The sequence below is a fragment of the Dipodomys spectabilis genome, unplaced genomic scaffold (assembly GCF_019054845.1).
Source record: "Dipodomys spectabilis isolate Male_0828 unplaced genomic scaffold, ASM1905484v1 ptg000416l, whole genome shotgun sequence".
Taxonomy (NCBI): Eukaryota; Metazoa; Chordata; class Mammalia; order Rodentia; family Heteromyidae; genus Dipodomys; species Dipodomys spectabilis.
In genome coordinates this window covers 506,716-525,462 of record NW_024871093.1, presented here as the reverse complement: position 1 = coordinate 525,462, position 18,747 = coordinate 506,716, and the positions used below count along the sequence as shown (strand labels likewise).

The following is an 18,747-nucleotide window of genomic DNA, read 5'->3' as shown; positions in this document are numbered from 1 at the left end:
TACCTAGCTGTCACACACAGCAGGTATCATCATCATCATCATCACCATCTCCTGAACGTTTGTCCCAGTTTTGTGTATACCACAGCCCTCTCTCAAGTTCACATGATCCCCCAGAGCTGGGTATTTATGGTGTTTCTGACTCACCCTCTTCTATACCATGGGAAATTGTAAGCAGCTAGCTATTGCGTCTGCAGCTGAACTCCTTGATATTGACTGAGGGTTCCTTGAACTGAAGTGTCAGGGCAGGGCAGGGCCACACCTGTAGCTCCTGCCACACAGTTGTGCAGAGTTGGCTCCTGGTTAAGTCCCTACCAGTAGGTGTCTTCCCCGATTTCAGAGCCAATGCTACTAAAGGGGGTGTTGACATTTTTATTTGCTACTTTAGGAGGAGTAAAAATGGCACTTGAGCATTTCTTGATTTTGTAGGTTTTTTTTTTAATTATCAAAGGAAATTAGCATTTTCTTCCTTCTTTGTATTTCTTCTTTGTGAGTTGTATACTATCACTTCTACTTTTTTGCCTATTTCAGTAAATTGGGGTTTTCTTTTTTCTTTCTTTTAAAAATCAAACTGAGTGAAATGTTATCCACGGTAGCCATTAAACATTTTCATATGGTGCCACACGCTTTCCCATGTTGTGTTTGCTTTTTAATTTTGGATATTTATTTGTTGTATAAAACTTCTCATTTTTGTAATCAAAATCTGTCGATGTTTTGTTCCTGTTACTTTGAAGCTTAGGAAAGTATCCTCTCTCTGGAGAGTTGGTAAATATTTAACTCTACCTTCTGTTATTTTAAATTCTTGAATTCATCTGGATGGTACTTGCTATAAATGGAGTCGCAGATGACATTGCTTTCTAAATTGTTCACCAGCAATTCTACTCTTCTCTGTCTCAGGTATCATCTACCAGATGAAGGGTGATTATGATGCTGCCCTGAAACTCCACAAGACACACCTGTGCATCGCACAGGAGCTGAGTGATTACGCTGCCCAGGGCCGCGCCTACGGGAACATGGGCAATGCCTACAATGCCCTGGGCATGTATGACCAGGCCGTGAAGTACCACCGACAGGAGCTGCAGATCTCCATGGAGGTGAATGATCGGGCCTCACAGGCTTCCACACACGGCAACCTGGCTGTGGCCTACCAGGCCCTGGGCGCCCATGACCGGGCCCTGCAGCACTATCAGAACCACTTGAACATCGCCCGGGAGCTGCGAGACATCCAGAGCGAGGCTAGGGCCCTCAGCAACCTGGGAAACTTCCACTGCTCTCGGGGGGAGTATGTCCAGGCTGCCCCCTATTACGAGCAGTACCTGCGGCTGGCTCCAGACCTGCAGGACATGGAAGGAGAAGGGAAGGTCTGTCACAATCTTGGCTATGCCCATTACTGCCTTGGAAACTACCAGGAGGCAGTGAAGTACTACGAACAGGACCTGGCACTGGCCAAAGACCTTCATGACAAATTGAGCCAAGCGAAAGCCTACTGCAACCTGGGCCTGGCATTTAAAGCTCTGCTGAATTTCAGCAAAGCTGAGGAGTGTCAGAAGTACCTGTTGTCCCTTGCCCAGTCCTTGAATAATTCCCAGGCTAAATTTCGAGCCTTAGGGAACCTGGGCGATATATTCATCTGTAAAAAAGATATAAATGGTGCAATAAAATTCTATGAGCAACAGCTGGGCCTAGCTCACCACGTGAAGGACAGAAGGCTGGAGGCCAGTGCATATGCCGCCCTGGGCACTGCTTACCGGATGGTCCAGAAGTACGACAAAGCCTTGGGGTATCACACGCAGGAACTGGAGGTCTATCAGGAGCTGAGCGACTTGACGGGCGAGTGCCGGGCTCATGGGCACCTGGCTGCTGTCTACATGGCCCTTGGGAAATACACCATGGCATTCAAGTGTTACGAAGAGCAGCTGGATCTGGGGCAGAAGCTGAAGGACCCGAGCCTGGAGGCCCAGGTCTACGGCAACATGGGCATCACAAAGATGAACATGAACGTGATGGAGGATGCCATCGGCTACTTCGAGCAGCAGCTGGCCATGCTGCAGCAGCTCAGTGGGAATGAGTCGGTGCTGGATAGGGGCCGAGCCTACGGCAATCTGGGGGATTGCTACGAGGCCCTAGGGGACTACGAGGAGGCCATCAAGTACTATGAGCAGTATCTGTCAGTGGCCCAGAGTCTGAATCGCATGCAAGACCAAGCCAAGGCCTACCGGGGTCTAGGGAACGGACACAGGTAACAATGACAGAGGACAAGCAGTTGTGAGAGTGGTAGCAGCTGCATCTGTGCACAGAGTTTGCTAGCTACCTGGTTCTTCCCACATAGTTCCCTTGATTCCTTCCAAGACCTTTGGGGTTAAGCAGGTATTATTGTCCTTACTTGTGGCCCACAGAGGGTGGACTGAGGCCTGAGATTACACAGCTTAAACGGATAACTGAGAGGCAAACTTGGGACTCTCCAACTCCAAATGCAGGACTTTTGGGACTGCATTAGAATGAGCAGAAGAAAAGAGTAAATAAGGATGGGAAAGCAAATTGATCAGTCTTTCCTGAGGGCCTCCCACCTGTTCTGGATGTTTATTAGTACGACATTCCCCACATACCCACCAATTACTGCGACCCTGTTGTGTTGCTCTTAGCAAAGCCATTGGATAACAGAGTAAATAAATGTGGCCCATGTACCATGCATCATCCTGGACACCCTGTCTGAGCAATCCTGTGTTGCTGTGCACACACCTCCACCTGCTGTGAGCTGGGATTTAGCTCTGCCAGAAGCTGAGGCTCAGGAGCACTGTAGCCCCACAATGTGTTTGGTCTGTTGCCAAAGCCCACATCCCCCCCTTGATCCTGTCATCTCAGAGCGGCGCAGACAGACACACTGTGGGCCAAGAAATGCTTTCCTCCAAGTGGGGGGACCCCAAGAAGGTGCCTGTGTCTACAGAATATATGGCCTTATCAGAGAGACAGAGGATTAGGGCTCCTGGAGTGAAGGAAGGGCAGAGGTCAAACTAAATCATCACCCAGAGTGCTCCGAGAAGCACAGAGAGGAAGATTTACAGTTGCTATAAAGTGATTTCAAAAACATAGTCTAAGCGGTAGTGGAAATTGGGAGGCCCGGAGACCCAAAGCGTTCCTCTGCTATCATTGTGCCTATTAATATATTTTATGCTCCCTCTGGGTGCACATCCCGTTGAGTCCCGAGCTCTTGGGAAGGTCATCGAGGGATGACTTTTGAATTGCTTTCCAGATTATGAAATTCCTGTGCATCTCACTCTGAGGGCACATGATAGATTTTAGCTAGAAGAGGAGTTAAGAGCCTCTATAGTAAGTGACAGTGACAAATGCTTTTCATTTTCTCAGGGGCTTTAGCATGTCTGCACCTGCACCGAATGAGACCATTGCTTCTCTGTCTTCCTCCTACAGGGCAATGGGGAGCTTGCAGCAAGCCCTTGTGTGCTTCGAGAAGAGGCTTGTGGTCACCCACGAGCTCGGAGAGGCCTTCAATAAAGCCCAGGCCTATGGAGAGCTGGGCAGTCTACACAGCCAATTAGGGAATTATGAACAAGCCATTTCCTGCCTTGAACGTCAGCTGAACATTGCGCGAGAGATGAAGGACCGAGCCCTGGAGAGTGACGCGGCCTGCGGCCTGGGAGGTGTCTACCAGCAGATGGGGGAGTACGACACAGCCCTGCAGTATCACCAGCTTGACCTACAGATAGCAGAGGAAACCAACAACCCGACATGCCAGGGCCGAGCCTATGGGAACCTGGGCCTGACCTACGAGTCCCTGGGCACCTTCGAGAGGGCTGTGGTCTATCAAGAACAACACCTGAGCATCGCCGCACAGATGAACGACCTGGTGGCCAAGACAGTGTCCTATAGCAGCCTCGGAAGGACCCACCATGCCTTGCAGAACTATTCCCAGGCAGTCATGTACCTGCAGGAAGGTAGGTGAAAAGGCCCAGTGTGATCTCTCAAACACAGAGGGGAAATGCAGTAGGAATGACCTCTGTGTGGGGTAGGATCTCCCCTGTGTGGCCACCCCTGTGTGGGGTGAGGGGCTCACAATACCTTCCCCTGTGGGGGGTGGGGAGGCTCACAGTGCCACCTCTGTGGGGGGGGTCACAGTGCCACCTCTGTGGGGGGGAATCTCACAGTGCCACCTCTGTGGGGGGGCTCACAGTGCCATCTCTGTGGGGGGCTCACAGTGCCCTTTCTGTGGGGGGGGGTCACAGTGCCACCTCTGTGGGGGGGTCACAGTGCCACCTCTGTGGGGGGGAATCTCACAGCGCCCCTTCTGTGTGGGGGGGGTCAAAGTGCCACCTCTGTGGGGGGGTCACAGCGCCACCTCTGTGTGGGGGAATCTCACAGTGCCACCTCTGTGGGGGGGCTCACAGTGCCCTTTCTGTGGGGGGGGGCTCACAGTGCCACCTCTGTGGGGGGCTCACAGTGCCCTTTCTGTGTGGGGGGGCTCACAGTGCCACCTCTGTGGGGGGGAATCTCACAGCGCCCCTTCTGTGTGGGGGGGCTCACAGTGCCACCTCTGTGGGGGGCTCACAGTGCCCTTTCTGTGTGGGGGGGCTCACAGTGCCACCTCTGTGGGGGGGAATCTCACAGTGCCACCTCTGTGGGGGGGCTCACAGTGCCACCTCTGTGGGGGGGGTCAAAGTGCCACCTCTGTGGGGGGGTCACAGTGCCACCTCTGTGGGGGGGAATCTCACAGCGCCCCTTCTGTGTGGGGGGGGTCACAGTGCCACCTCTGTGGGGGGCTCACAGTGCCCCTTCTGTGTGGGGGCTGTGTGGGTTCACAGTGTCTGCCACCTCTGTGTGGGGTAGGTAGGGGGCTCACAGTGCCACCTCTATGTAGGGTGGCGGGTCTCACAGTGCCACCTCTATGTATGGGGGGGTGTCTCACAGTGCCACCTCTCTGTGGGGTTGGGGCTCAGGGTTCATTGTCAGCTCAGTGCGAGTCTTGATAGTGCTAAGGTGCTTCGCTGTCTGGACCCCTGGCCCAGAACCAGCTTGCCATGCTGCCTTGGTGATTGTGTCCATGGCAGGCCAAGAGCTTTGCAACCCGAGACTGGTGAATAGATGGCATGTCCTCACACAGATGAGTCAAGTGAGATCTGATCACGTGAAACCACAGGGTTGAGAGTATGGCTCCATTGGTAGAGAGCTAGCCAATGAGTGAAAGTGTCAGGTATATCAGGTACCAAGTTCAAGTCCCGGTCTCTGATCTAAAAAAGAAAAAAAAGACTGTAGGAGCCAAAATTGGGGAAATGGCTATCTGTTCCAAGTCTCATTGACCCTCTAGAAAATACTAGAACTATATAGATGTCAGATTTGACATGGCAGCTGAGGTCCAACCCAGAGGCAGCTGTCTGGGGATCACTGAGCAGCAAGCCAGGCGTCCTGCCCGGTGCTTGTACAGGGCTTGGGCTAGTGCCACAGCACTGTCTTGTTCCAGGCAGGCCTGGAAATTGGCTACTTCTCTTCCACCAACACCACCAAGTTCCACAAGCCACCTGCGCACAGTGGGCCTAGGATGAAGTCCTAGGCCTAAGTCCTGCAGCATCATGCTTGCCTTCTACCCTCAGGCTGGCAGCCTCTCCTCACAGGCCTCCTGCCTCAGGCATGAGGGGCGCAGGGGATCCTGCACTGGCTGCTGAAGGCAGATGGTTGCAGATTTAAGCAAAAACTGTTTCCAAGGGGCTTTGCATATGTAGTTTATTCAACCTGATTTATTTCTCACAACTGTCTTGAGAGAAGTTTCTGGTTTTTTCAGTGCTGGGGTTTAAGCCCAGGGCTTCGTGCATGCTCTAGTGCTCTACTTACTGAGTTGGTATGCCCCTACCCCTGGAGGCAAATGAGATTATCCCCATTATTATTTTGTAGCTAAGTCACCAAGACCTGGAATACAGTGGTTTGATCCTGCCCCTGTGGTTGGTTAGGCACAGAGGGGAGCTCAGCCTGAGTTTTCTGACCTCAAGAACCCCACAATACCCCATGCCAACATGACTGTGCTAGCACAGACTGAAGGGCACACAGAAGCTACAGGCCACTGCCCGGCCCACCATACCTGACTCTTCTCCACACGTACGGGGCTCTGCCTGGCCGCCTCAAGTGCACATGCTGGCTTTCAGTTTCCAACCCTTGGCAGTGGTAAAATCCCGGCATCCCAGGAGTGACTGTCAGTTGAATCTGTAAAACCCATTCAAATCAGGCCCAGCATCTGACAACCTGGCCACTATGTTTGTTAGTCCTTCCTGAATCAGTTTCTGTGTAACAGCTGGTTTGCCTGAGATGTTGCAGTATAATTCTGTATTTATGGAAAATTCCCTCATGCTTATTGTTCCTTGTGATAAATCTCGCAGAGATCATTTTGTGGACAGTCTATAGCCTGTACCTCTCCTAGTTGGTCTTGCCAGGTACCTTTTTTCTTGACCTCTGAGCAGGCTCAGTTGCAGAGCACCTGGAGGGGGCATTCTGTAGCCTCTTGTTAAGGAAGGGCCAGTTCAGCTGGAAAAAATCTGCCCTCCTCCCCAGGTGTCTCTGGCTTTCAGGGGAGGGGCTTCAGTTTGGCATCCCCCCTCTCTCCTCCGCCCCAGTGCCATGCAGCTTCCGGGGCAGGGTGGATGGATAGGATTTGGTGATTTGGGTGGATACTGATGGTGAAAAACCACAGCTGTTTCTCATTTTGCAAATGAGGGAAGAAGACTGGACCCATTTAGAGATTTATCCTGGGCCAACAGCTCTGGAGATGTTGCAGGAGGAGGGGAGGCAGGGACAAGGAGATAGGTCAGGTATGTGGATAGAAGCTGGGCACTTCATACCACAACTGCCCAGTGTTTTGTGAAGTCTTCATTGTTGAACCCCTGGCTATTTACCAGTGGTAACCTGAGTTCCAGGGACCCAGAAGGAGCTGAGTAAAGTCCCTGCTCTCATAGGTCTTGCTTCCAAGGGGGGCTTGACCCAGAAGTGAGGGCACTACTGGAGTGAGGGTCTGTGCCGAAGATGAAAAGTGGCATCTCCTGGTTTTCTCTCAGGAGCCATCATCTTTCCTATCTTCACGTGGGAATTGTTTGCAAATATTGTCATTACCCAGGACATGAATTGGATTCAAAATGCAGTTTGAATTTTCCACTCCTTGTATATTTTGAAGTACAAGATGTTTAGGACCTTGAGCCTGAGCCTCACTTTCCTTAGTCTCCTGCTGACTCAGCTGTCTTTGAGAGGTCAGCGTTGCAGGGGCCCAGCCTGCAGGGAGGCCACTCCCAGGTGCTGATCAGAGCAGAAGGAAGCCCTGCCTTTGTGTGCTGGTGCTGCTTCCACACAGGCTGCTCTCCGTCCAGGCTGCCCTCCACTCTGGCTAGCTGCTTCTGCACAGAAAACACAATAATGAGAGCAAAATGACTGAGAATGGCTTATTGACAATACAATAAACCACTGCCTTCAGGTTTGGCTCCCACAAAGCCCTGGAGGTGGCTGGTGTCCCGAAACCCAGAAGCTTGCTGTGGGTAGGTTACCTAAACTGCAGGTGCCTATCTGAAGGCCACTGAAATGAGGACTGTCTCATCTCAGGCTTTTCACTCATAACAGCAGTTGTTTTGCAACCCCACTGAGACACATCACATTCTCGGGCATGCAGGAAGGGAGATTGACGAGAGATGTGTCGGTGTCATCAGTAACAGCAGCAGGGCCGGGCTGTGTGCGTACTCCGCCTTCCGGAGAACCTCAGAGTCTTCTGAGCGCTGATTGACTGCTGTGTAGCTAGATAGGACGATGGGAAGAAGTATCTAAGCATCTCTACTTGGCTGTCAGGAAAAGCTTTTTCCAGTCGAAGAACCAGGTGAGATAAATTTATCAGCCCATAGTTTTCATTTGCAAAGCTAAGAGTTTATGTCTGGGAGGACGGCCAGGTTAGTTTCATTTGTCTCCCGTGTTTGTGCCTGCCCTGCAAGCGTGTCTTCTGCTGATGGTCATATCTCCTGCTGATTGCTGCTGCCTCAGCTCCTGCTGGGTATTTCCCACTGTCCTGGAAACATCACCACATGGTGGGGTTTGGAAGGCATGTGTATTCTGCCTTGGCCACTGGGCTCTGGTCCCATGATCTCTCTGGCTGTGTTTCAAACACCTGAAGCAAAATTAACCTTCCCAGACTCAGCAGGGTGGAATTATCTGTCTTCTGTTTCTTTGAATTTTTCTCTCTCTGGTTTCAGGTTTAAGGTTAGCTGAACAACTGGGCCGAAGAGAAGATGAGGCAAAAATTCGCCATGGTCTTGGCCTCTCCCTTTGGGCTAGTGGAAACCTGGAAGAGGCCCAACACCAGGTGAGTAGAAGAACCTGAACAAGTACAGATGTTTCTCAAAGCCTGGAAGGCCTTGGAATGCTTGTCTTTGTGGTGGTGGCATTCCCCAGACACGTCAGCCTCGTCCCTCAGGTTGATGCACAATATTTCCAGCCCGCACCAGCCCAGAAGTGCTGAGCTTCCCGTCAGCAAAGATTCCCGCTCATGCTGTGATGAATTTCTCAATAATTTTGTTAGAATTCTTGTAATATGTGCTGCTGCTCTGCATTAAACTTTAATGTGAAATTACATTCTTCATAACAGAAGCAAAATAAGAATTCATAGTCACTGGAGTAAATGTCTTTGTAGCTTTACAATAGATATAATTTCTCTCTCCCCCTCTCATGGTAATTCCTTGTGTCTGCACTTGTACAAGAAGCTGGAGTGTACAAGAAGCTGGCATTCTGGGCTTCCTCTGTTGAGCTGAAGTGATAGAGACTGCCGTGTCTGGGATCATACTCACCTCTCTGTAGTGTGAAGGGTGCTGTGGACCCTGTGCCAGGCAAAGGGGACCAAGGATAAACACATGGCTCCGTTCCAGAGGTGCCCCTGAGGGTGGAGGCTGTGACATGCCCGAGTTTGTGCTTAGTTCCTCCAGTGCTGGGCACTATGCTCTGCTCCTAATCTATTAAAGGCACTTTAAAGGATTAACTGTGATTTCCTGGTTGTAAAAATTAAGACATACACTGATGTAGTGACATGTCCTTTCCATTCACTGAATTTATCCCTCACACTACCTTAGCAAGTCAAATAATAACTGCCTGTTCTAGATAGATAGGAAGAAACCGAGGCTCCAAAACCTGTTAAATAAGAGGTAGGGTTAGAGGCACCCTCCTCTCCTGTGGCTCTCTCCAAGTCTATGTATGTGTACCAGTCTTAGAACTCTGCTTTCTCAAGTTGGCTAAACAGAGCAGTGGGGCAGGGTCTCCATTCAGAATGTCAGTCACCTGGGTCTCCAGATGTCTCCCTGTGTGAGGCGGGGGGGGGGGGGGGGGGAGCGGAGGAGGAGGAAGGCACCTCTGAAGGCCTGTCCAGCAAACCTCTGGTTCCAGAAAGCAGTATCTGATTGGGCCACAAAGGTCCTACTCTCCAGCAGAGTGGCTGCCTCTGTCTCCTTGTCCCAGCCTGTCCATTTCCAGCTCACCCATTACACTGGTCCTCACCAACATCTTTGTACCCCAAAAACCTGAGGTGGTGGGTTATGGTCATCTGGTGACAAGAGGGAAGGCTTTTTGTTCTAATCAGAGTCAGCCCTGTTGGGATTAATACTTGAGTTCTTCACAGACTTCATAAATCCATAACCCATATCTTAGATACCCTTATCTATAAGTCAAAAATTGATTACACAAATTATGGTTTACTGGGTATAGCAGGATACCTCATCAAGTCTACAAGGACCCACTGGAAATGCAGCTTGATCTTCTAAGAAATAAAAACCATGTAGGTGTGTGCCCAAGTGTGTGCACATGTCATCTCTACTCTGTGAGCAGCTGGACCCACTTTGTAGACATGGTGACATTCTCTGCCTTTCCTTACAGCTGTACAGAGCATCCGCTTTGTTTGAAACCATCCGGCACGAGGCGCAGCTGAGCACCGACTACAAACTCTCCCTGTTCGACCTGCAGACATCATCCTACCAGGCCCTGCAGCGGGTGCTCGTCAGCCTAGGTGAGAGAGAGAAGCTGGGGTTGCACGCATCCAAGTTGTTTAGTGACTCTGATGAAGTAGGATATGTCACAGGAGACCGTGGAGCCATGACCACACCCAGTCATTGTGTCCATTTGTATACTGGACGAAGTTGGCAGAGAACCTACTGTGTGCTGATTGCACGCCCTAGGGATTGTAGTAGACACAGGTAGCTCATAGCCACATCAGGCAGGAAGCTTAGTATGGGGAGATGGGCTAACCAGAGAGGCTCGGGACAGGAAGCCACGTAGCAGGCCCAGGAGCCATGGCAGGTGTCCCCTCTCTCCACTGACACCTGCCACATGTTTTTGGCATCAGAAAAGTGCCTGAGAGTTCACTGGCCTCTGCTCTCTTCTCAGCCACATGTCCTCGTTAGCTGCTGCCTAGTTAATGTTTCTGCCTCTGGGTCTGCACCCCAGGGTCATGACACACACCGGGTCATGAAGCCTGTGGCCCCCTTTTCCTTCTCATTCCCCTGCCTCCTGCCTCCTGTCTCTTTCTCAAAGGTATTCGCTGAAACAAAGAAAGACAGGTTGGTGTTGAAGCCCTTTACCAACTTGCCCTTAGCTGTGGAAAATGCGAGTTGCTTTTGCAGAATTTTTACAAATTGCCTGGGATTGTAATTTATTTCCTGTTATAGTCACAATGTTAAGTCTGTCTAGCACTTTGGGGCTGATTTTCCAGTGTACATTGAAAATGTCCCTGCTGCTTCAGTTAATAACTTAATAGAAGAAAGGAAGACATTTGCATGCACTCCCATAAACTCCACTTTCTATGCATGCTCAAATGGCAGGAAGCAAGACAGCTTTGAAGCGCTGTCAGAGCCTAGCATCTGCTCCCTGCCTCTGCCTGCTCTCTCTTCAGGCCCCAGCTGCAGTTTATATTTACAGGGCAAGTGGTGTCCCCCCAGCACTCACAGAAAAGCCTCACCTGAAAGTAGGTTGCCTTCAGTTTGTGCTTTTCTGCAGGTGCATCAGCTTTTAAACTAGATTACAGACGGCCTCTTAGAGGACATGGAATTAGACCCTGGGTTGAAAGGCTGAGGAAGAGCTTAAAAACAGCAGTTCTAAAGCAATCATGATCCAAGATCTCAGGGGTTTAAAACCTTTGCCCAGGGTGCTAGAAAAGAGGGAAGCTCCTGGGAGTGCAGTAGACCTTGATGTCAGCTCCTACAGAAACAGCTCCTGGCATACAGGAGGTGATTAAGGGACACCTCTCAGCCTTTTGTGGTAGGCTGAACAATGACAGTTGTTCCTTTTGAGCCAAGGTCAGTGGGAAGTAAAAGGTCCCAAGAGAGGGCCAGGTAGGTGGGATGCACAGGAAATGGGAGATGGGGGTGTGTCTAGGAGGGCTGTCAGGAGAGCTGCCTGCAGATCTCATCCACCAGCTCTATGGCAAGATCAGAGATGAGCCGGGAGTTGATAGGATAACCAGAGTGGCAAGCATCTGTCCAGGCAGCCAAGGGACTGCAGCAGGAGGCCACAGTCTGGTTAGGGAGCTCTGTACAAGTGGGATCTGGTGGTGCTGGCAGAGATAAGGGAAGGCCAAGTAATTTAAGTGGCATGGGGTCAGTCTTGCAGAGTAAAACATGGGGTCCTGTGAGTGGGCAATGTGCCCACTGTGGCTGTGGCTCATCTGAGTGAGCATGTGCACACTGGTCTCCTCAGCCTACTCTTTGTCTCCTAGGCCACCACGATGAAGCCCTGGCTGTGGCAGAAAGGGGTCGGACAAGGGCGTTTGCTGATCTTCTGGTGGAACGACAAACAGGACAACAGGACTCAGACCCCTACTCCCCAGTCACCATCGACCAGATCCTAGAAATGGTTAACGGGCAGCGGGGCCTCGTGCTCTACTACTCCCTGGCTGCAGGCTACTTGTACAGCTGGCTGCTTGCTCCTGGGGCAGGTGAGGTCTCTCTGTGGGCCTAGGGAAATTAGGACATGAGCCCAGTGAAAGTCTAATGCGGGGAGGTCTCATAGAACAGATTAAGGAGCGATGCCTGGTGCTAGGGGTAGCAATTCTATGATGAGGCACTCAATTAATAATCCAGCCCCAAAAAGCATTGCCCCTGCCAGGAAAGGAAGACTGAGAGCTGGACCATGCGTGTCACTGGAGCTCTATTTGTCAGGCGCTGCTGTTTATCAGCTAATAAAGCCAGGGCAGCCAGGCCTAATGAGTTCTTTCTTGATAGGACTTCATAATTGTGATCTGTTGTCACATAAGAGACCAGAATGATAATGGCAACTCTCATGGCTTATAAATAAGTCTTAAGCTTGGAATTCTTTAGTTTAAGGGACCCCACTTTTTTTTAAAGCCAGTTCTGTTGAAGATCTGTTTTAGAAGTAAAAATCCCTTTGATTAATCCAACATTAATTGTTGAGGACGTAACAGTTTCACTGAATACAGAACCACTAATTGGCTGCCAGGGCCATATTTTTTGCATAATAAAATGCTGATGGCTTCTCCATGTTGGAGACACACCAGATCCAATTAGAGTTTATTGACTGGGGAAGTGGGTGTTATAATTGGGAATCTTGAAGAATGGGCTTCTTGAATATCTGTAAAAAGTTCAACTGCCAAGAAGAATTGACAAGATTTTCTTGATTGTGTTTCTTTCCCTTTGGGTTAAAAAAAAATGATGGCTTGGATGACAGCTCCCAGATGCTTCCTGGGTTCCGAGCATACATGCCTACCTGTCCTATGTCAGCATTGTTTTTCAGAAAACCTTTCCTCTTTAATTCCATGTTCTCATGGGCTTTCCATGAGGAACTTCCTGACCTCTGATCCTTAGATTGTATGCTAAGAGTTTCAAGTTGTGGTTTTCATGGTGACCTGGTGAAGGATGTCAGCTTCAGCAAGGCCCCAGAGGGACACTGGCACACGTGGGTGAGGTTGGCGATGGCTGGGTAGCTATCTCTTTCTGTGATTGCTGCGTCTTGGGGACATGATTTGACAGGTGGTATATCCAGAATCCTGTAATAATGAGCCATTGTGCAGTGACAGTCCCATTGTTTCTTCTTTTGTTCCTCTTTGCTCTTAATGAGACTCTGAAGCTTTGGCTGGGGACTGCAGTCCAATCAGAGAGCATGGCGTTCCCGAGGGCTGACACACCTCATTACCATTCGAGAATATGTCCTGTGCTTATTGCCTCCCTTTCAGGCAGACTTTGATGGTGTGGTTTTTTTTCTCCTTTAATATATTAATGGTCATTGACCAGTTAGTTTTATTTAAAAATGGTTTCGAATGTCTTTATTTGGCCTTTGTACTCTATACTTATTTTGATAAAATAGAAGTCCTTGGTGGCACAGTTTCCTCTAGGCTAGTTCTATTTTTGCTTGTGATTCAGTCTCTGGAGAATCTACCTGGGCACACTTGTGCAGGGGTTCTAAAAGCAGACTGTAGGAGCCAGTGCCCCTGCAAAGCATCAGAATAGGCTCCACAGGACGCAGTCCTACCTCCAGGAGCTCCCAAAGTACCTTCAGAAGCCAAAGCTTATATCTTGGGTTACCTGGCTTCAGTCATTGAAATTCAGCCCCACCTCTCCACCAGCCCTGAGCCCTTAGATTCTGAGCATTCTACACAGTCCAGTAGTATTGGCATTCCTGACCCCTTTGTTGGAATTGTCTTTGTTGGAATTGCATGCCTGACATTGGCTGTGCCTGCCTTGTTTCAGGAATTCTGAAGTTTCATGAACACTACCTGGGTGATAACACGACAGAGAACCCCAGTGACTTCCAGGCAGGCAGCAGCGGGACCCTTCCACCAGCCACCAGCTCAGCCCTGGAGCATCACATCACCAGTGTCCGTGAGGCCCTGGGGGTAGAGTCTTACTACTCCAGGTAGGGAGTAATTTCCCTTGTCTGCTCTCTGTGTGTTCCCTGCTTGTGGTGGTGTCAGTGTTTTGTTGATTGGGAAATATGCTATTTGAACTAGTAGATGAATGCTTATGGAATTCATACTTTTGTGCTCAGACTACTTATAGTTGCTATAGTAGAGCCAGGTCTGTATGCAAGACCAAGCATAGGAGAGTAGGCCCTATTTGTTCCTGGTAGTTTCCATTCAGATGTGAAGGACCTCCATGAGGAGCGGGGGAGCCTGCTTAAACATGCCTGTGAGTGTACCACACCAGCTCATGAAAACTGAGACCGGGGTCTGCCTGTAAACAGACTGCAATGTGTGCGATAGCTCATGGCCTGCTTATATGTAGCACTGGTGACAGGGTTTGTGCATGGATAGATCTTCATAGTGCGGTCTGAGGTAGAGAGGAGCTGCTTTCTATAAAGATTGTAAGAGCTACAAACCTAGGAAATGTTTTAAGACAGTGATTGTCTATTTTGCATATGAAAAATAATTTCTGTAACGAATCACAAAAGAATGTGCCCAATGCTGGTTGTAACCAGTTTTTCCAGGTGTCTTAGTCCTCCAGGCCATGATGGTCAAGTGTCTGGAAGGCCTGGTGACAGACATTCCACTGTGGTGGTGGAGGCAGGAGGTCCCAAGCACAAATGTGTGGTTGTGTCCTGAATGATTCTCTATAGTCACAGAGGGCCTGAGCTGCTTGGTCCCTGCAGAGATGCTGCACTCCATATGTGAAGAGCATTTCCAGCAGTGGGACTCCTTGCTGGAGTGCACATGAGGCTGGAAAGAGTTCTTAGGTAAACAGCAGCCCTTGGGTAATGGAATGGTGATATCTGAAAGGACTGAAGTGGTGCTGGGCACAAGCCTTGTATTCAGCAGAGCTGGCAGTGAAGCGGGGCCTGCTGACAGCCACGCTGGTGTCAGAGCCAGGACCCCAGCCTCCATCTCACCCAGACTCCAAGCCAGCGCTTGTTCTGTTTTTAATTATCAAAATTAATATCATGTTTTGAGAAAATAGCGAAGCATGTTAGGATGTCATTTCTAGCTTCTGTTTTTTATGAAGTAAGAATATGCTTTGGCCATGTGCACACATGTGACTGCTGTACCCCCAGTCCGGGACCTGGGCAGTGCTGTGGACATTACAGGCTGGGGAACCTCACTGGGGATTGAAGAGGCTTCACAGGACTGGGGCGGGGCAGGGGTGGAGGGGTGGAGAGGGAGGTGGGGAGGGCTAGGACAAGGAACATACTTCACCTGGTATTTAAGGCCTGAGCACCATAGCGGGAGCCCTCTCTGCAGCTTTCCTGCCCTTCCTTATTGGGGACTGTGTGTTTCATCATCTTCCTGGTGGTTTGGTCTTTGAATGACTCTCCTTGTAGAAAGCCTGCACAGTACCTGCATTCTGGCCTGTGCCACTCTCTTCCAGTATAGTTCATGGAAGCTCCTCCAAAGAGGCAAAGCCCTCAGGCATGTTAGAATCATCAGTTGACTTTTTAAACTTAGAAGGTTACTGTCCAGAACTTGAGCTAAGATCACAGGGTATCTTGATGTGCATCCTATACAGTGGTTTCTGTGTCATTTCCCTCATAGTGACAAGGTCATCGCAGTGCAAACCAGCCATTGATGAAGCTCAGCCTGTGTGGAAACAAAGATTTTTCTTGATCTCATTGGTCAGGTGACTACATAAAGCAGGTAGAGGAGCTCCCTTTGACTCTCTCCTCATTGGACATCACTTATGCACAGCACATCTGAACCTCGAGGCTGAGTAACTCTGTTTGCAGTAGAAGACTGTGCACTGGGGTTAGTGCAACTCCTCATCAATGGCAGGGAGAGAAGAAAGATTGCCAGTTGCTGTGGTCCCTGAGTTACATAAACATGTGTGTGCACACATGTCCACACACATGCACGCGCGCACACACACAGAGGTTACATCCACAGGATCTCTGGCTATTGGGCTGATGCACACACAGATCTGCTCACCAGGACATTTGCCATTATAAAGTCAGTGAGGAGTTTAAAGGCTGTATTGCTTCCAGGCCCATTGGCGGGCTGTCCTTGGAGTTTAGCCTCCCACCTTACCTATGAGGCCGCCCCTGTGGCAGGGAGCCGTCTTGTCAGAAATCTGTTCCAAGAAACTGTGTTCTTGGTTCTCATCATTGAGTTGGCAATTTCACCGGTAGAGTTTGGTTTGCTGGATTGGAGTTGTTGTGGAACTGTTTTCTGCCTCAGTTTTGTGAAGACAGTAAGAAATCTCAGTGGTATAGCTCTTTTCATCTGTAAAATTCATATTTTGAAGGCTCCTTTGCTTGGTGACATAAGAACACAGGAAATGAACAAGCTTACTCCAATAGCATCACAAGTCTTTATAATGTTCGTGTCTGCTAATTTAAGAATTCTCTATCTTAAAAGTTGCAGGACATAGCCAGGTGCACACCTATAATCCTAGCTAGTCAGGAGGCTGAGATATGAGGATTGCAGTTCAGAGCCAACCTGGGCAGGAAAGTCTGAAACTCTTATTTCACAAAGCTCAAAGTGGAGCTGTGACCCAAGTGGTAGAGCTCTAGCCATGAGCACAAATGCTCAGAGACAGTGCCAACGCCTGGAGTTCAAGCCCCAGAACCAATACACAAGAAAAGTTTCAGAACACACAATCAACACACATTATTTCTTTACACTAACCACACTGAGTTATTAGTTGAAGTGTTTTGTGTCCCTATGAGTGTACCTCGGATTCTGAACCCCCCACCCACGCCCCACAGTGCCTAGTAACAGCACTGACTTTGCTCATCTGGTTTCACAGTTACACGATTATGCATCTTCCAAGTAGATGGCAATACTCTGGAGAGCCGGGGCTCTGTCCTCCTCCCCCCTGCTCTACCTCACACAGCACCTGACCCCTAGTGAACGTCAGTAATTTGGAATGTAGTCACCAGAAGATGCTGTGAGCAGACTTAGTTCATGCTGGGCTGGGTTACCATTACTGAGGCTCTTTCTCAAGTGCTTGTGAAGTCTGCCGTGCCCCTAGAAATTGAGTCTGGGTGCCGTGGGGGATACCTTCATTCAATTACCGCCGCCTGGCCGCCACCACGTCCTTGTTATTCTGCAGACCGGTTCTGCTCTCCTTAATGGCATCTCGTGCTGAAAGGAAGTCAAATGCTACAAAGGAGTTTCTGAAAATGGATTTCAAAATAAAAGAATTGCTTTTATTAAGTATTTAATAAGAACTTCCAGTCCCTTCCTCCCAGATCAAAAGAGGTGGAGATTGAAGCCACCGTAGAGAACACGAGCCTCCTGGGAGGGCAGTTTTATGAATGTCAAACACGTCCTCAGCTTTTAACTGCAGCATGGAACCTGCTCCCTGGGCACCTGGGACAGTGCAGTGGCACTTTGGGGACCCTGAGATGGGCAGGGCTGTGCTCTAGCACAGGCCAGATCTAAGAAGAGGGCTCCCAAAAGGCCTTAAATAAATTGCCATTGTAGACTGTCCTTTTTTTGTGGGGTAAATATTGCTTCATTGTTAAGGAATATTAAGCCTTGTTAAACTATTGCTATTATGTTCTTCCCTTCTTTAGTGCTTTTCTATGTTCCCAAATGTTCAATGGGAGACGTTACTCTGATCAAATGGTACTACTGGTGAATTTAAATTGCACTAATTCTCAATGCTGATGACCCCAGCTGGTTCTAAACTGCTAATGAGTGGCCAATATTAACAACTCTGATGACACCAGCTATTAGAGGGGGTGTGGATCCTCTAGCTGCCTTACACAGGGAGAGCAAGGTGTCAGGAGAAGTTGGCATCCCCTTGTAATGGCAGGTCATCATGCAGCTCCCACAGGTGTGGTACCCAAGGGAGGGTCCTGGAAGGGAGAGGACTAAGGCTGTGTTGTGAACCGCAAAGTCCTGAAATCCCTGTCATCAGAGAAAAGGGAGCACAGCCCCCAGTGGAGTATTAGGCAGTGTTCAGCAATAGACAAGTATAGCGAACCCATGGAAATGCCTAAGTCTTAGCAATTCAATATGAGAAATGAGGTTCCCTAATTCACTTAACAGCACAGTGTTCCTTTTAGGAGAGTTACAAAGGTAGAAACCCTTTCAAGAAAGCAGAGAGAAGCTATTAAACTTGTTTAGAAAGGAGAGCCAGAGGTGAGGGTTCTGAAGCTAGTATGATCCCAACTTCAGTCTCTTGTGGGCAGATGAGGAATGAATACTACTATTGAGAGCCAGGCCTTTGGGACTGGAGTATTGTAGATGCTAAAGGTGTAATTAAAAATTACTAAATAGCCAGATACCAGGGGCGCACACCTGTAATCCTAGCTACTCAGGAGGCTGAGATTTGAGATCAAGGGTTAAAGCCAACCTAGGCAGAAAAGTCCATGAGACTCTTATCTCCAGTTAACTGCCCCCAAAAAACAGAAGTGGAGCTGTGGCTCAAGTGGTTAGAGTGCTAGCCTTGAGCACAAAAGTTCAGGAACAGTGCTTAGGCCTTGAGTTCAAGCCCCAGGACTGGCACAAAAATAAAATAAAAATTCTAAATGAAATTAAAAAAACTAAGTATATAAAATAAAAACAAAGGATGCTGTAAACCAGAGATTATGTTAATACAATTCCCAAAGTGCCCTTCTTTCTTTAATAGAGGAGAAGAAAGGCAAGAGTTAGGAGCAAATGAAGAGCAGAAGTGTGCTTGCAAGCAGGACATTGTGTCTTCTTGCTCTGTTCAAGTATCAGTGGGTCCTTGCAAGTTCTAACCCATCTTCACAGAGGTCTTTTCTAAGTCTGGCTTTTGCTGATCAAACTGATCTCCCTGTTATGGTTTGGACATGAAATGTCTCCTCAGTCCCATGTACAAAACACTTTGG

The 18,747-nt window shown here is 49.2% G+C and overlaps 1 protein-coding gene across 1 annotated transcript in view; it reads left to right on the top strand.

Annotated features, from left to right (window-relative positions):
• The window catches only part of Ttc28 (tetratricopeptide repeat domain 28), a 348,362-nt gene that overhangs the window by 283,759 nt on the left and 45,856 nt on the right, over window positions 1-18,747 (top strand). The window contains exons 6-11 of the mRNA XM_042667697.1: window positions 895-2,236; window positions 3,424-3,947; window positions 8,220-8,329; window positions 9,886-10,015; window positions 11,720-11,938; window positions 13,707-13,872. Of these exons, the coding sequence (XP_042523631.1) occupies window positions 895-2,236; window positions 3,424-3,947; window positions 8,220-8,329; window positions 9,886-10,015; window positions 11,720-11,938; window positions 13,707-13,872 (2,491 nt within the window). The remainder of the gene's footprint in view (window positions 1-894; window positions 2,237-3,423; window positions 3,948-8,219; window positions 8,330-9,885; window positions 10,016-11,719; window positions 11,939-13,706; window positions 13,873-18,747) is intronic.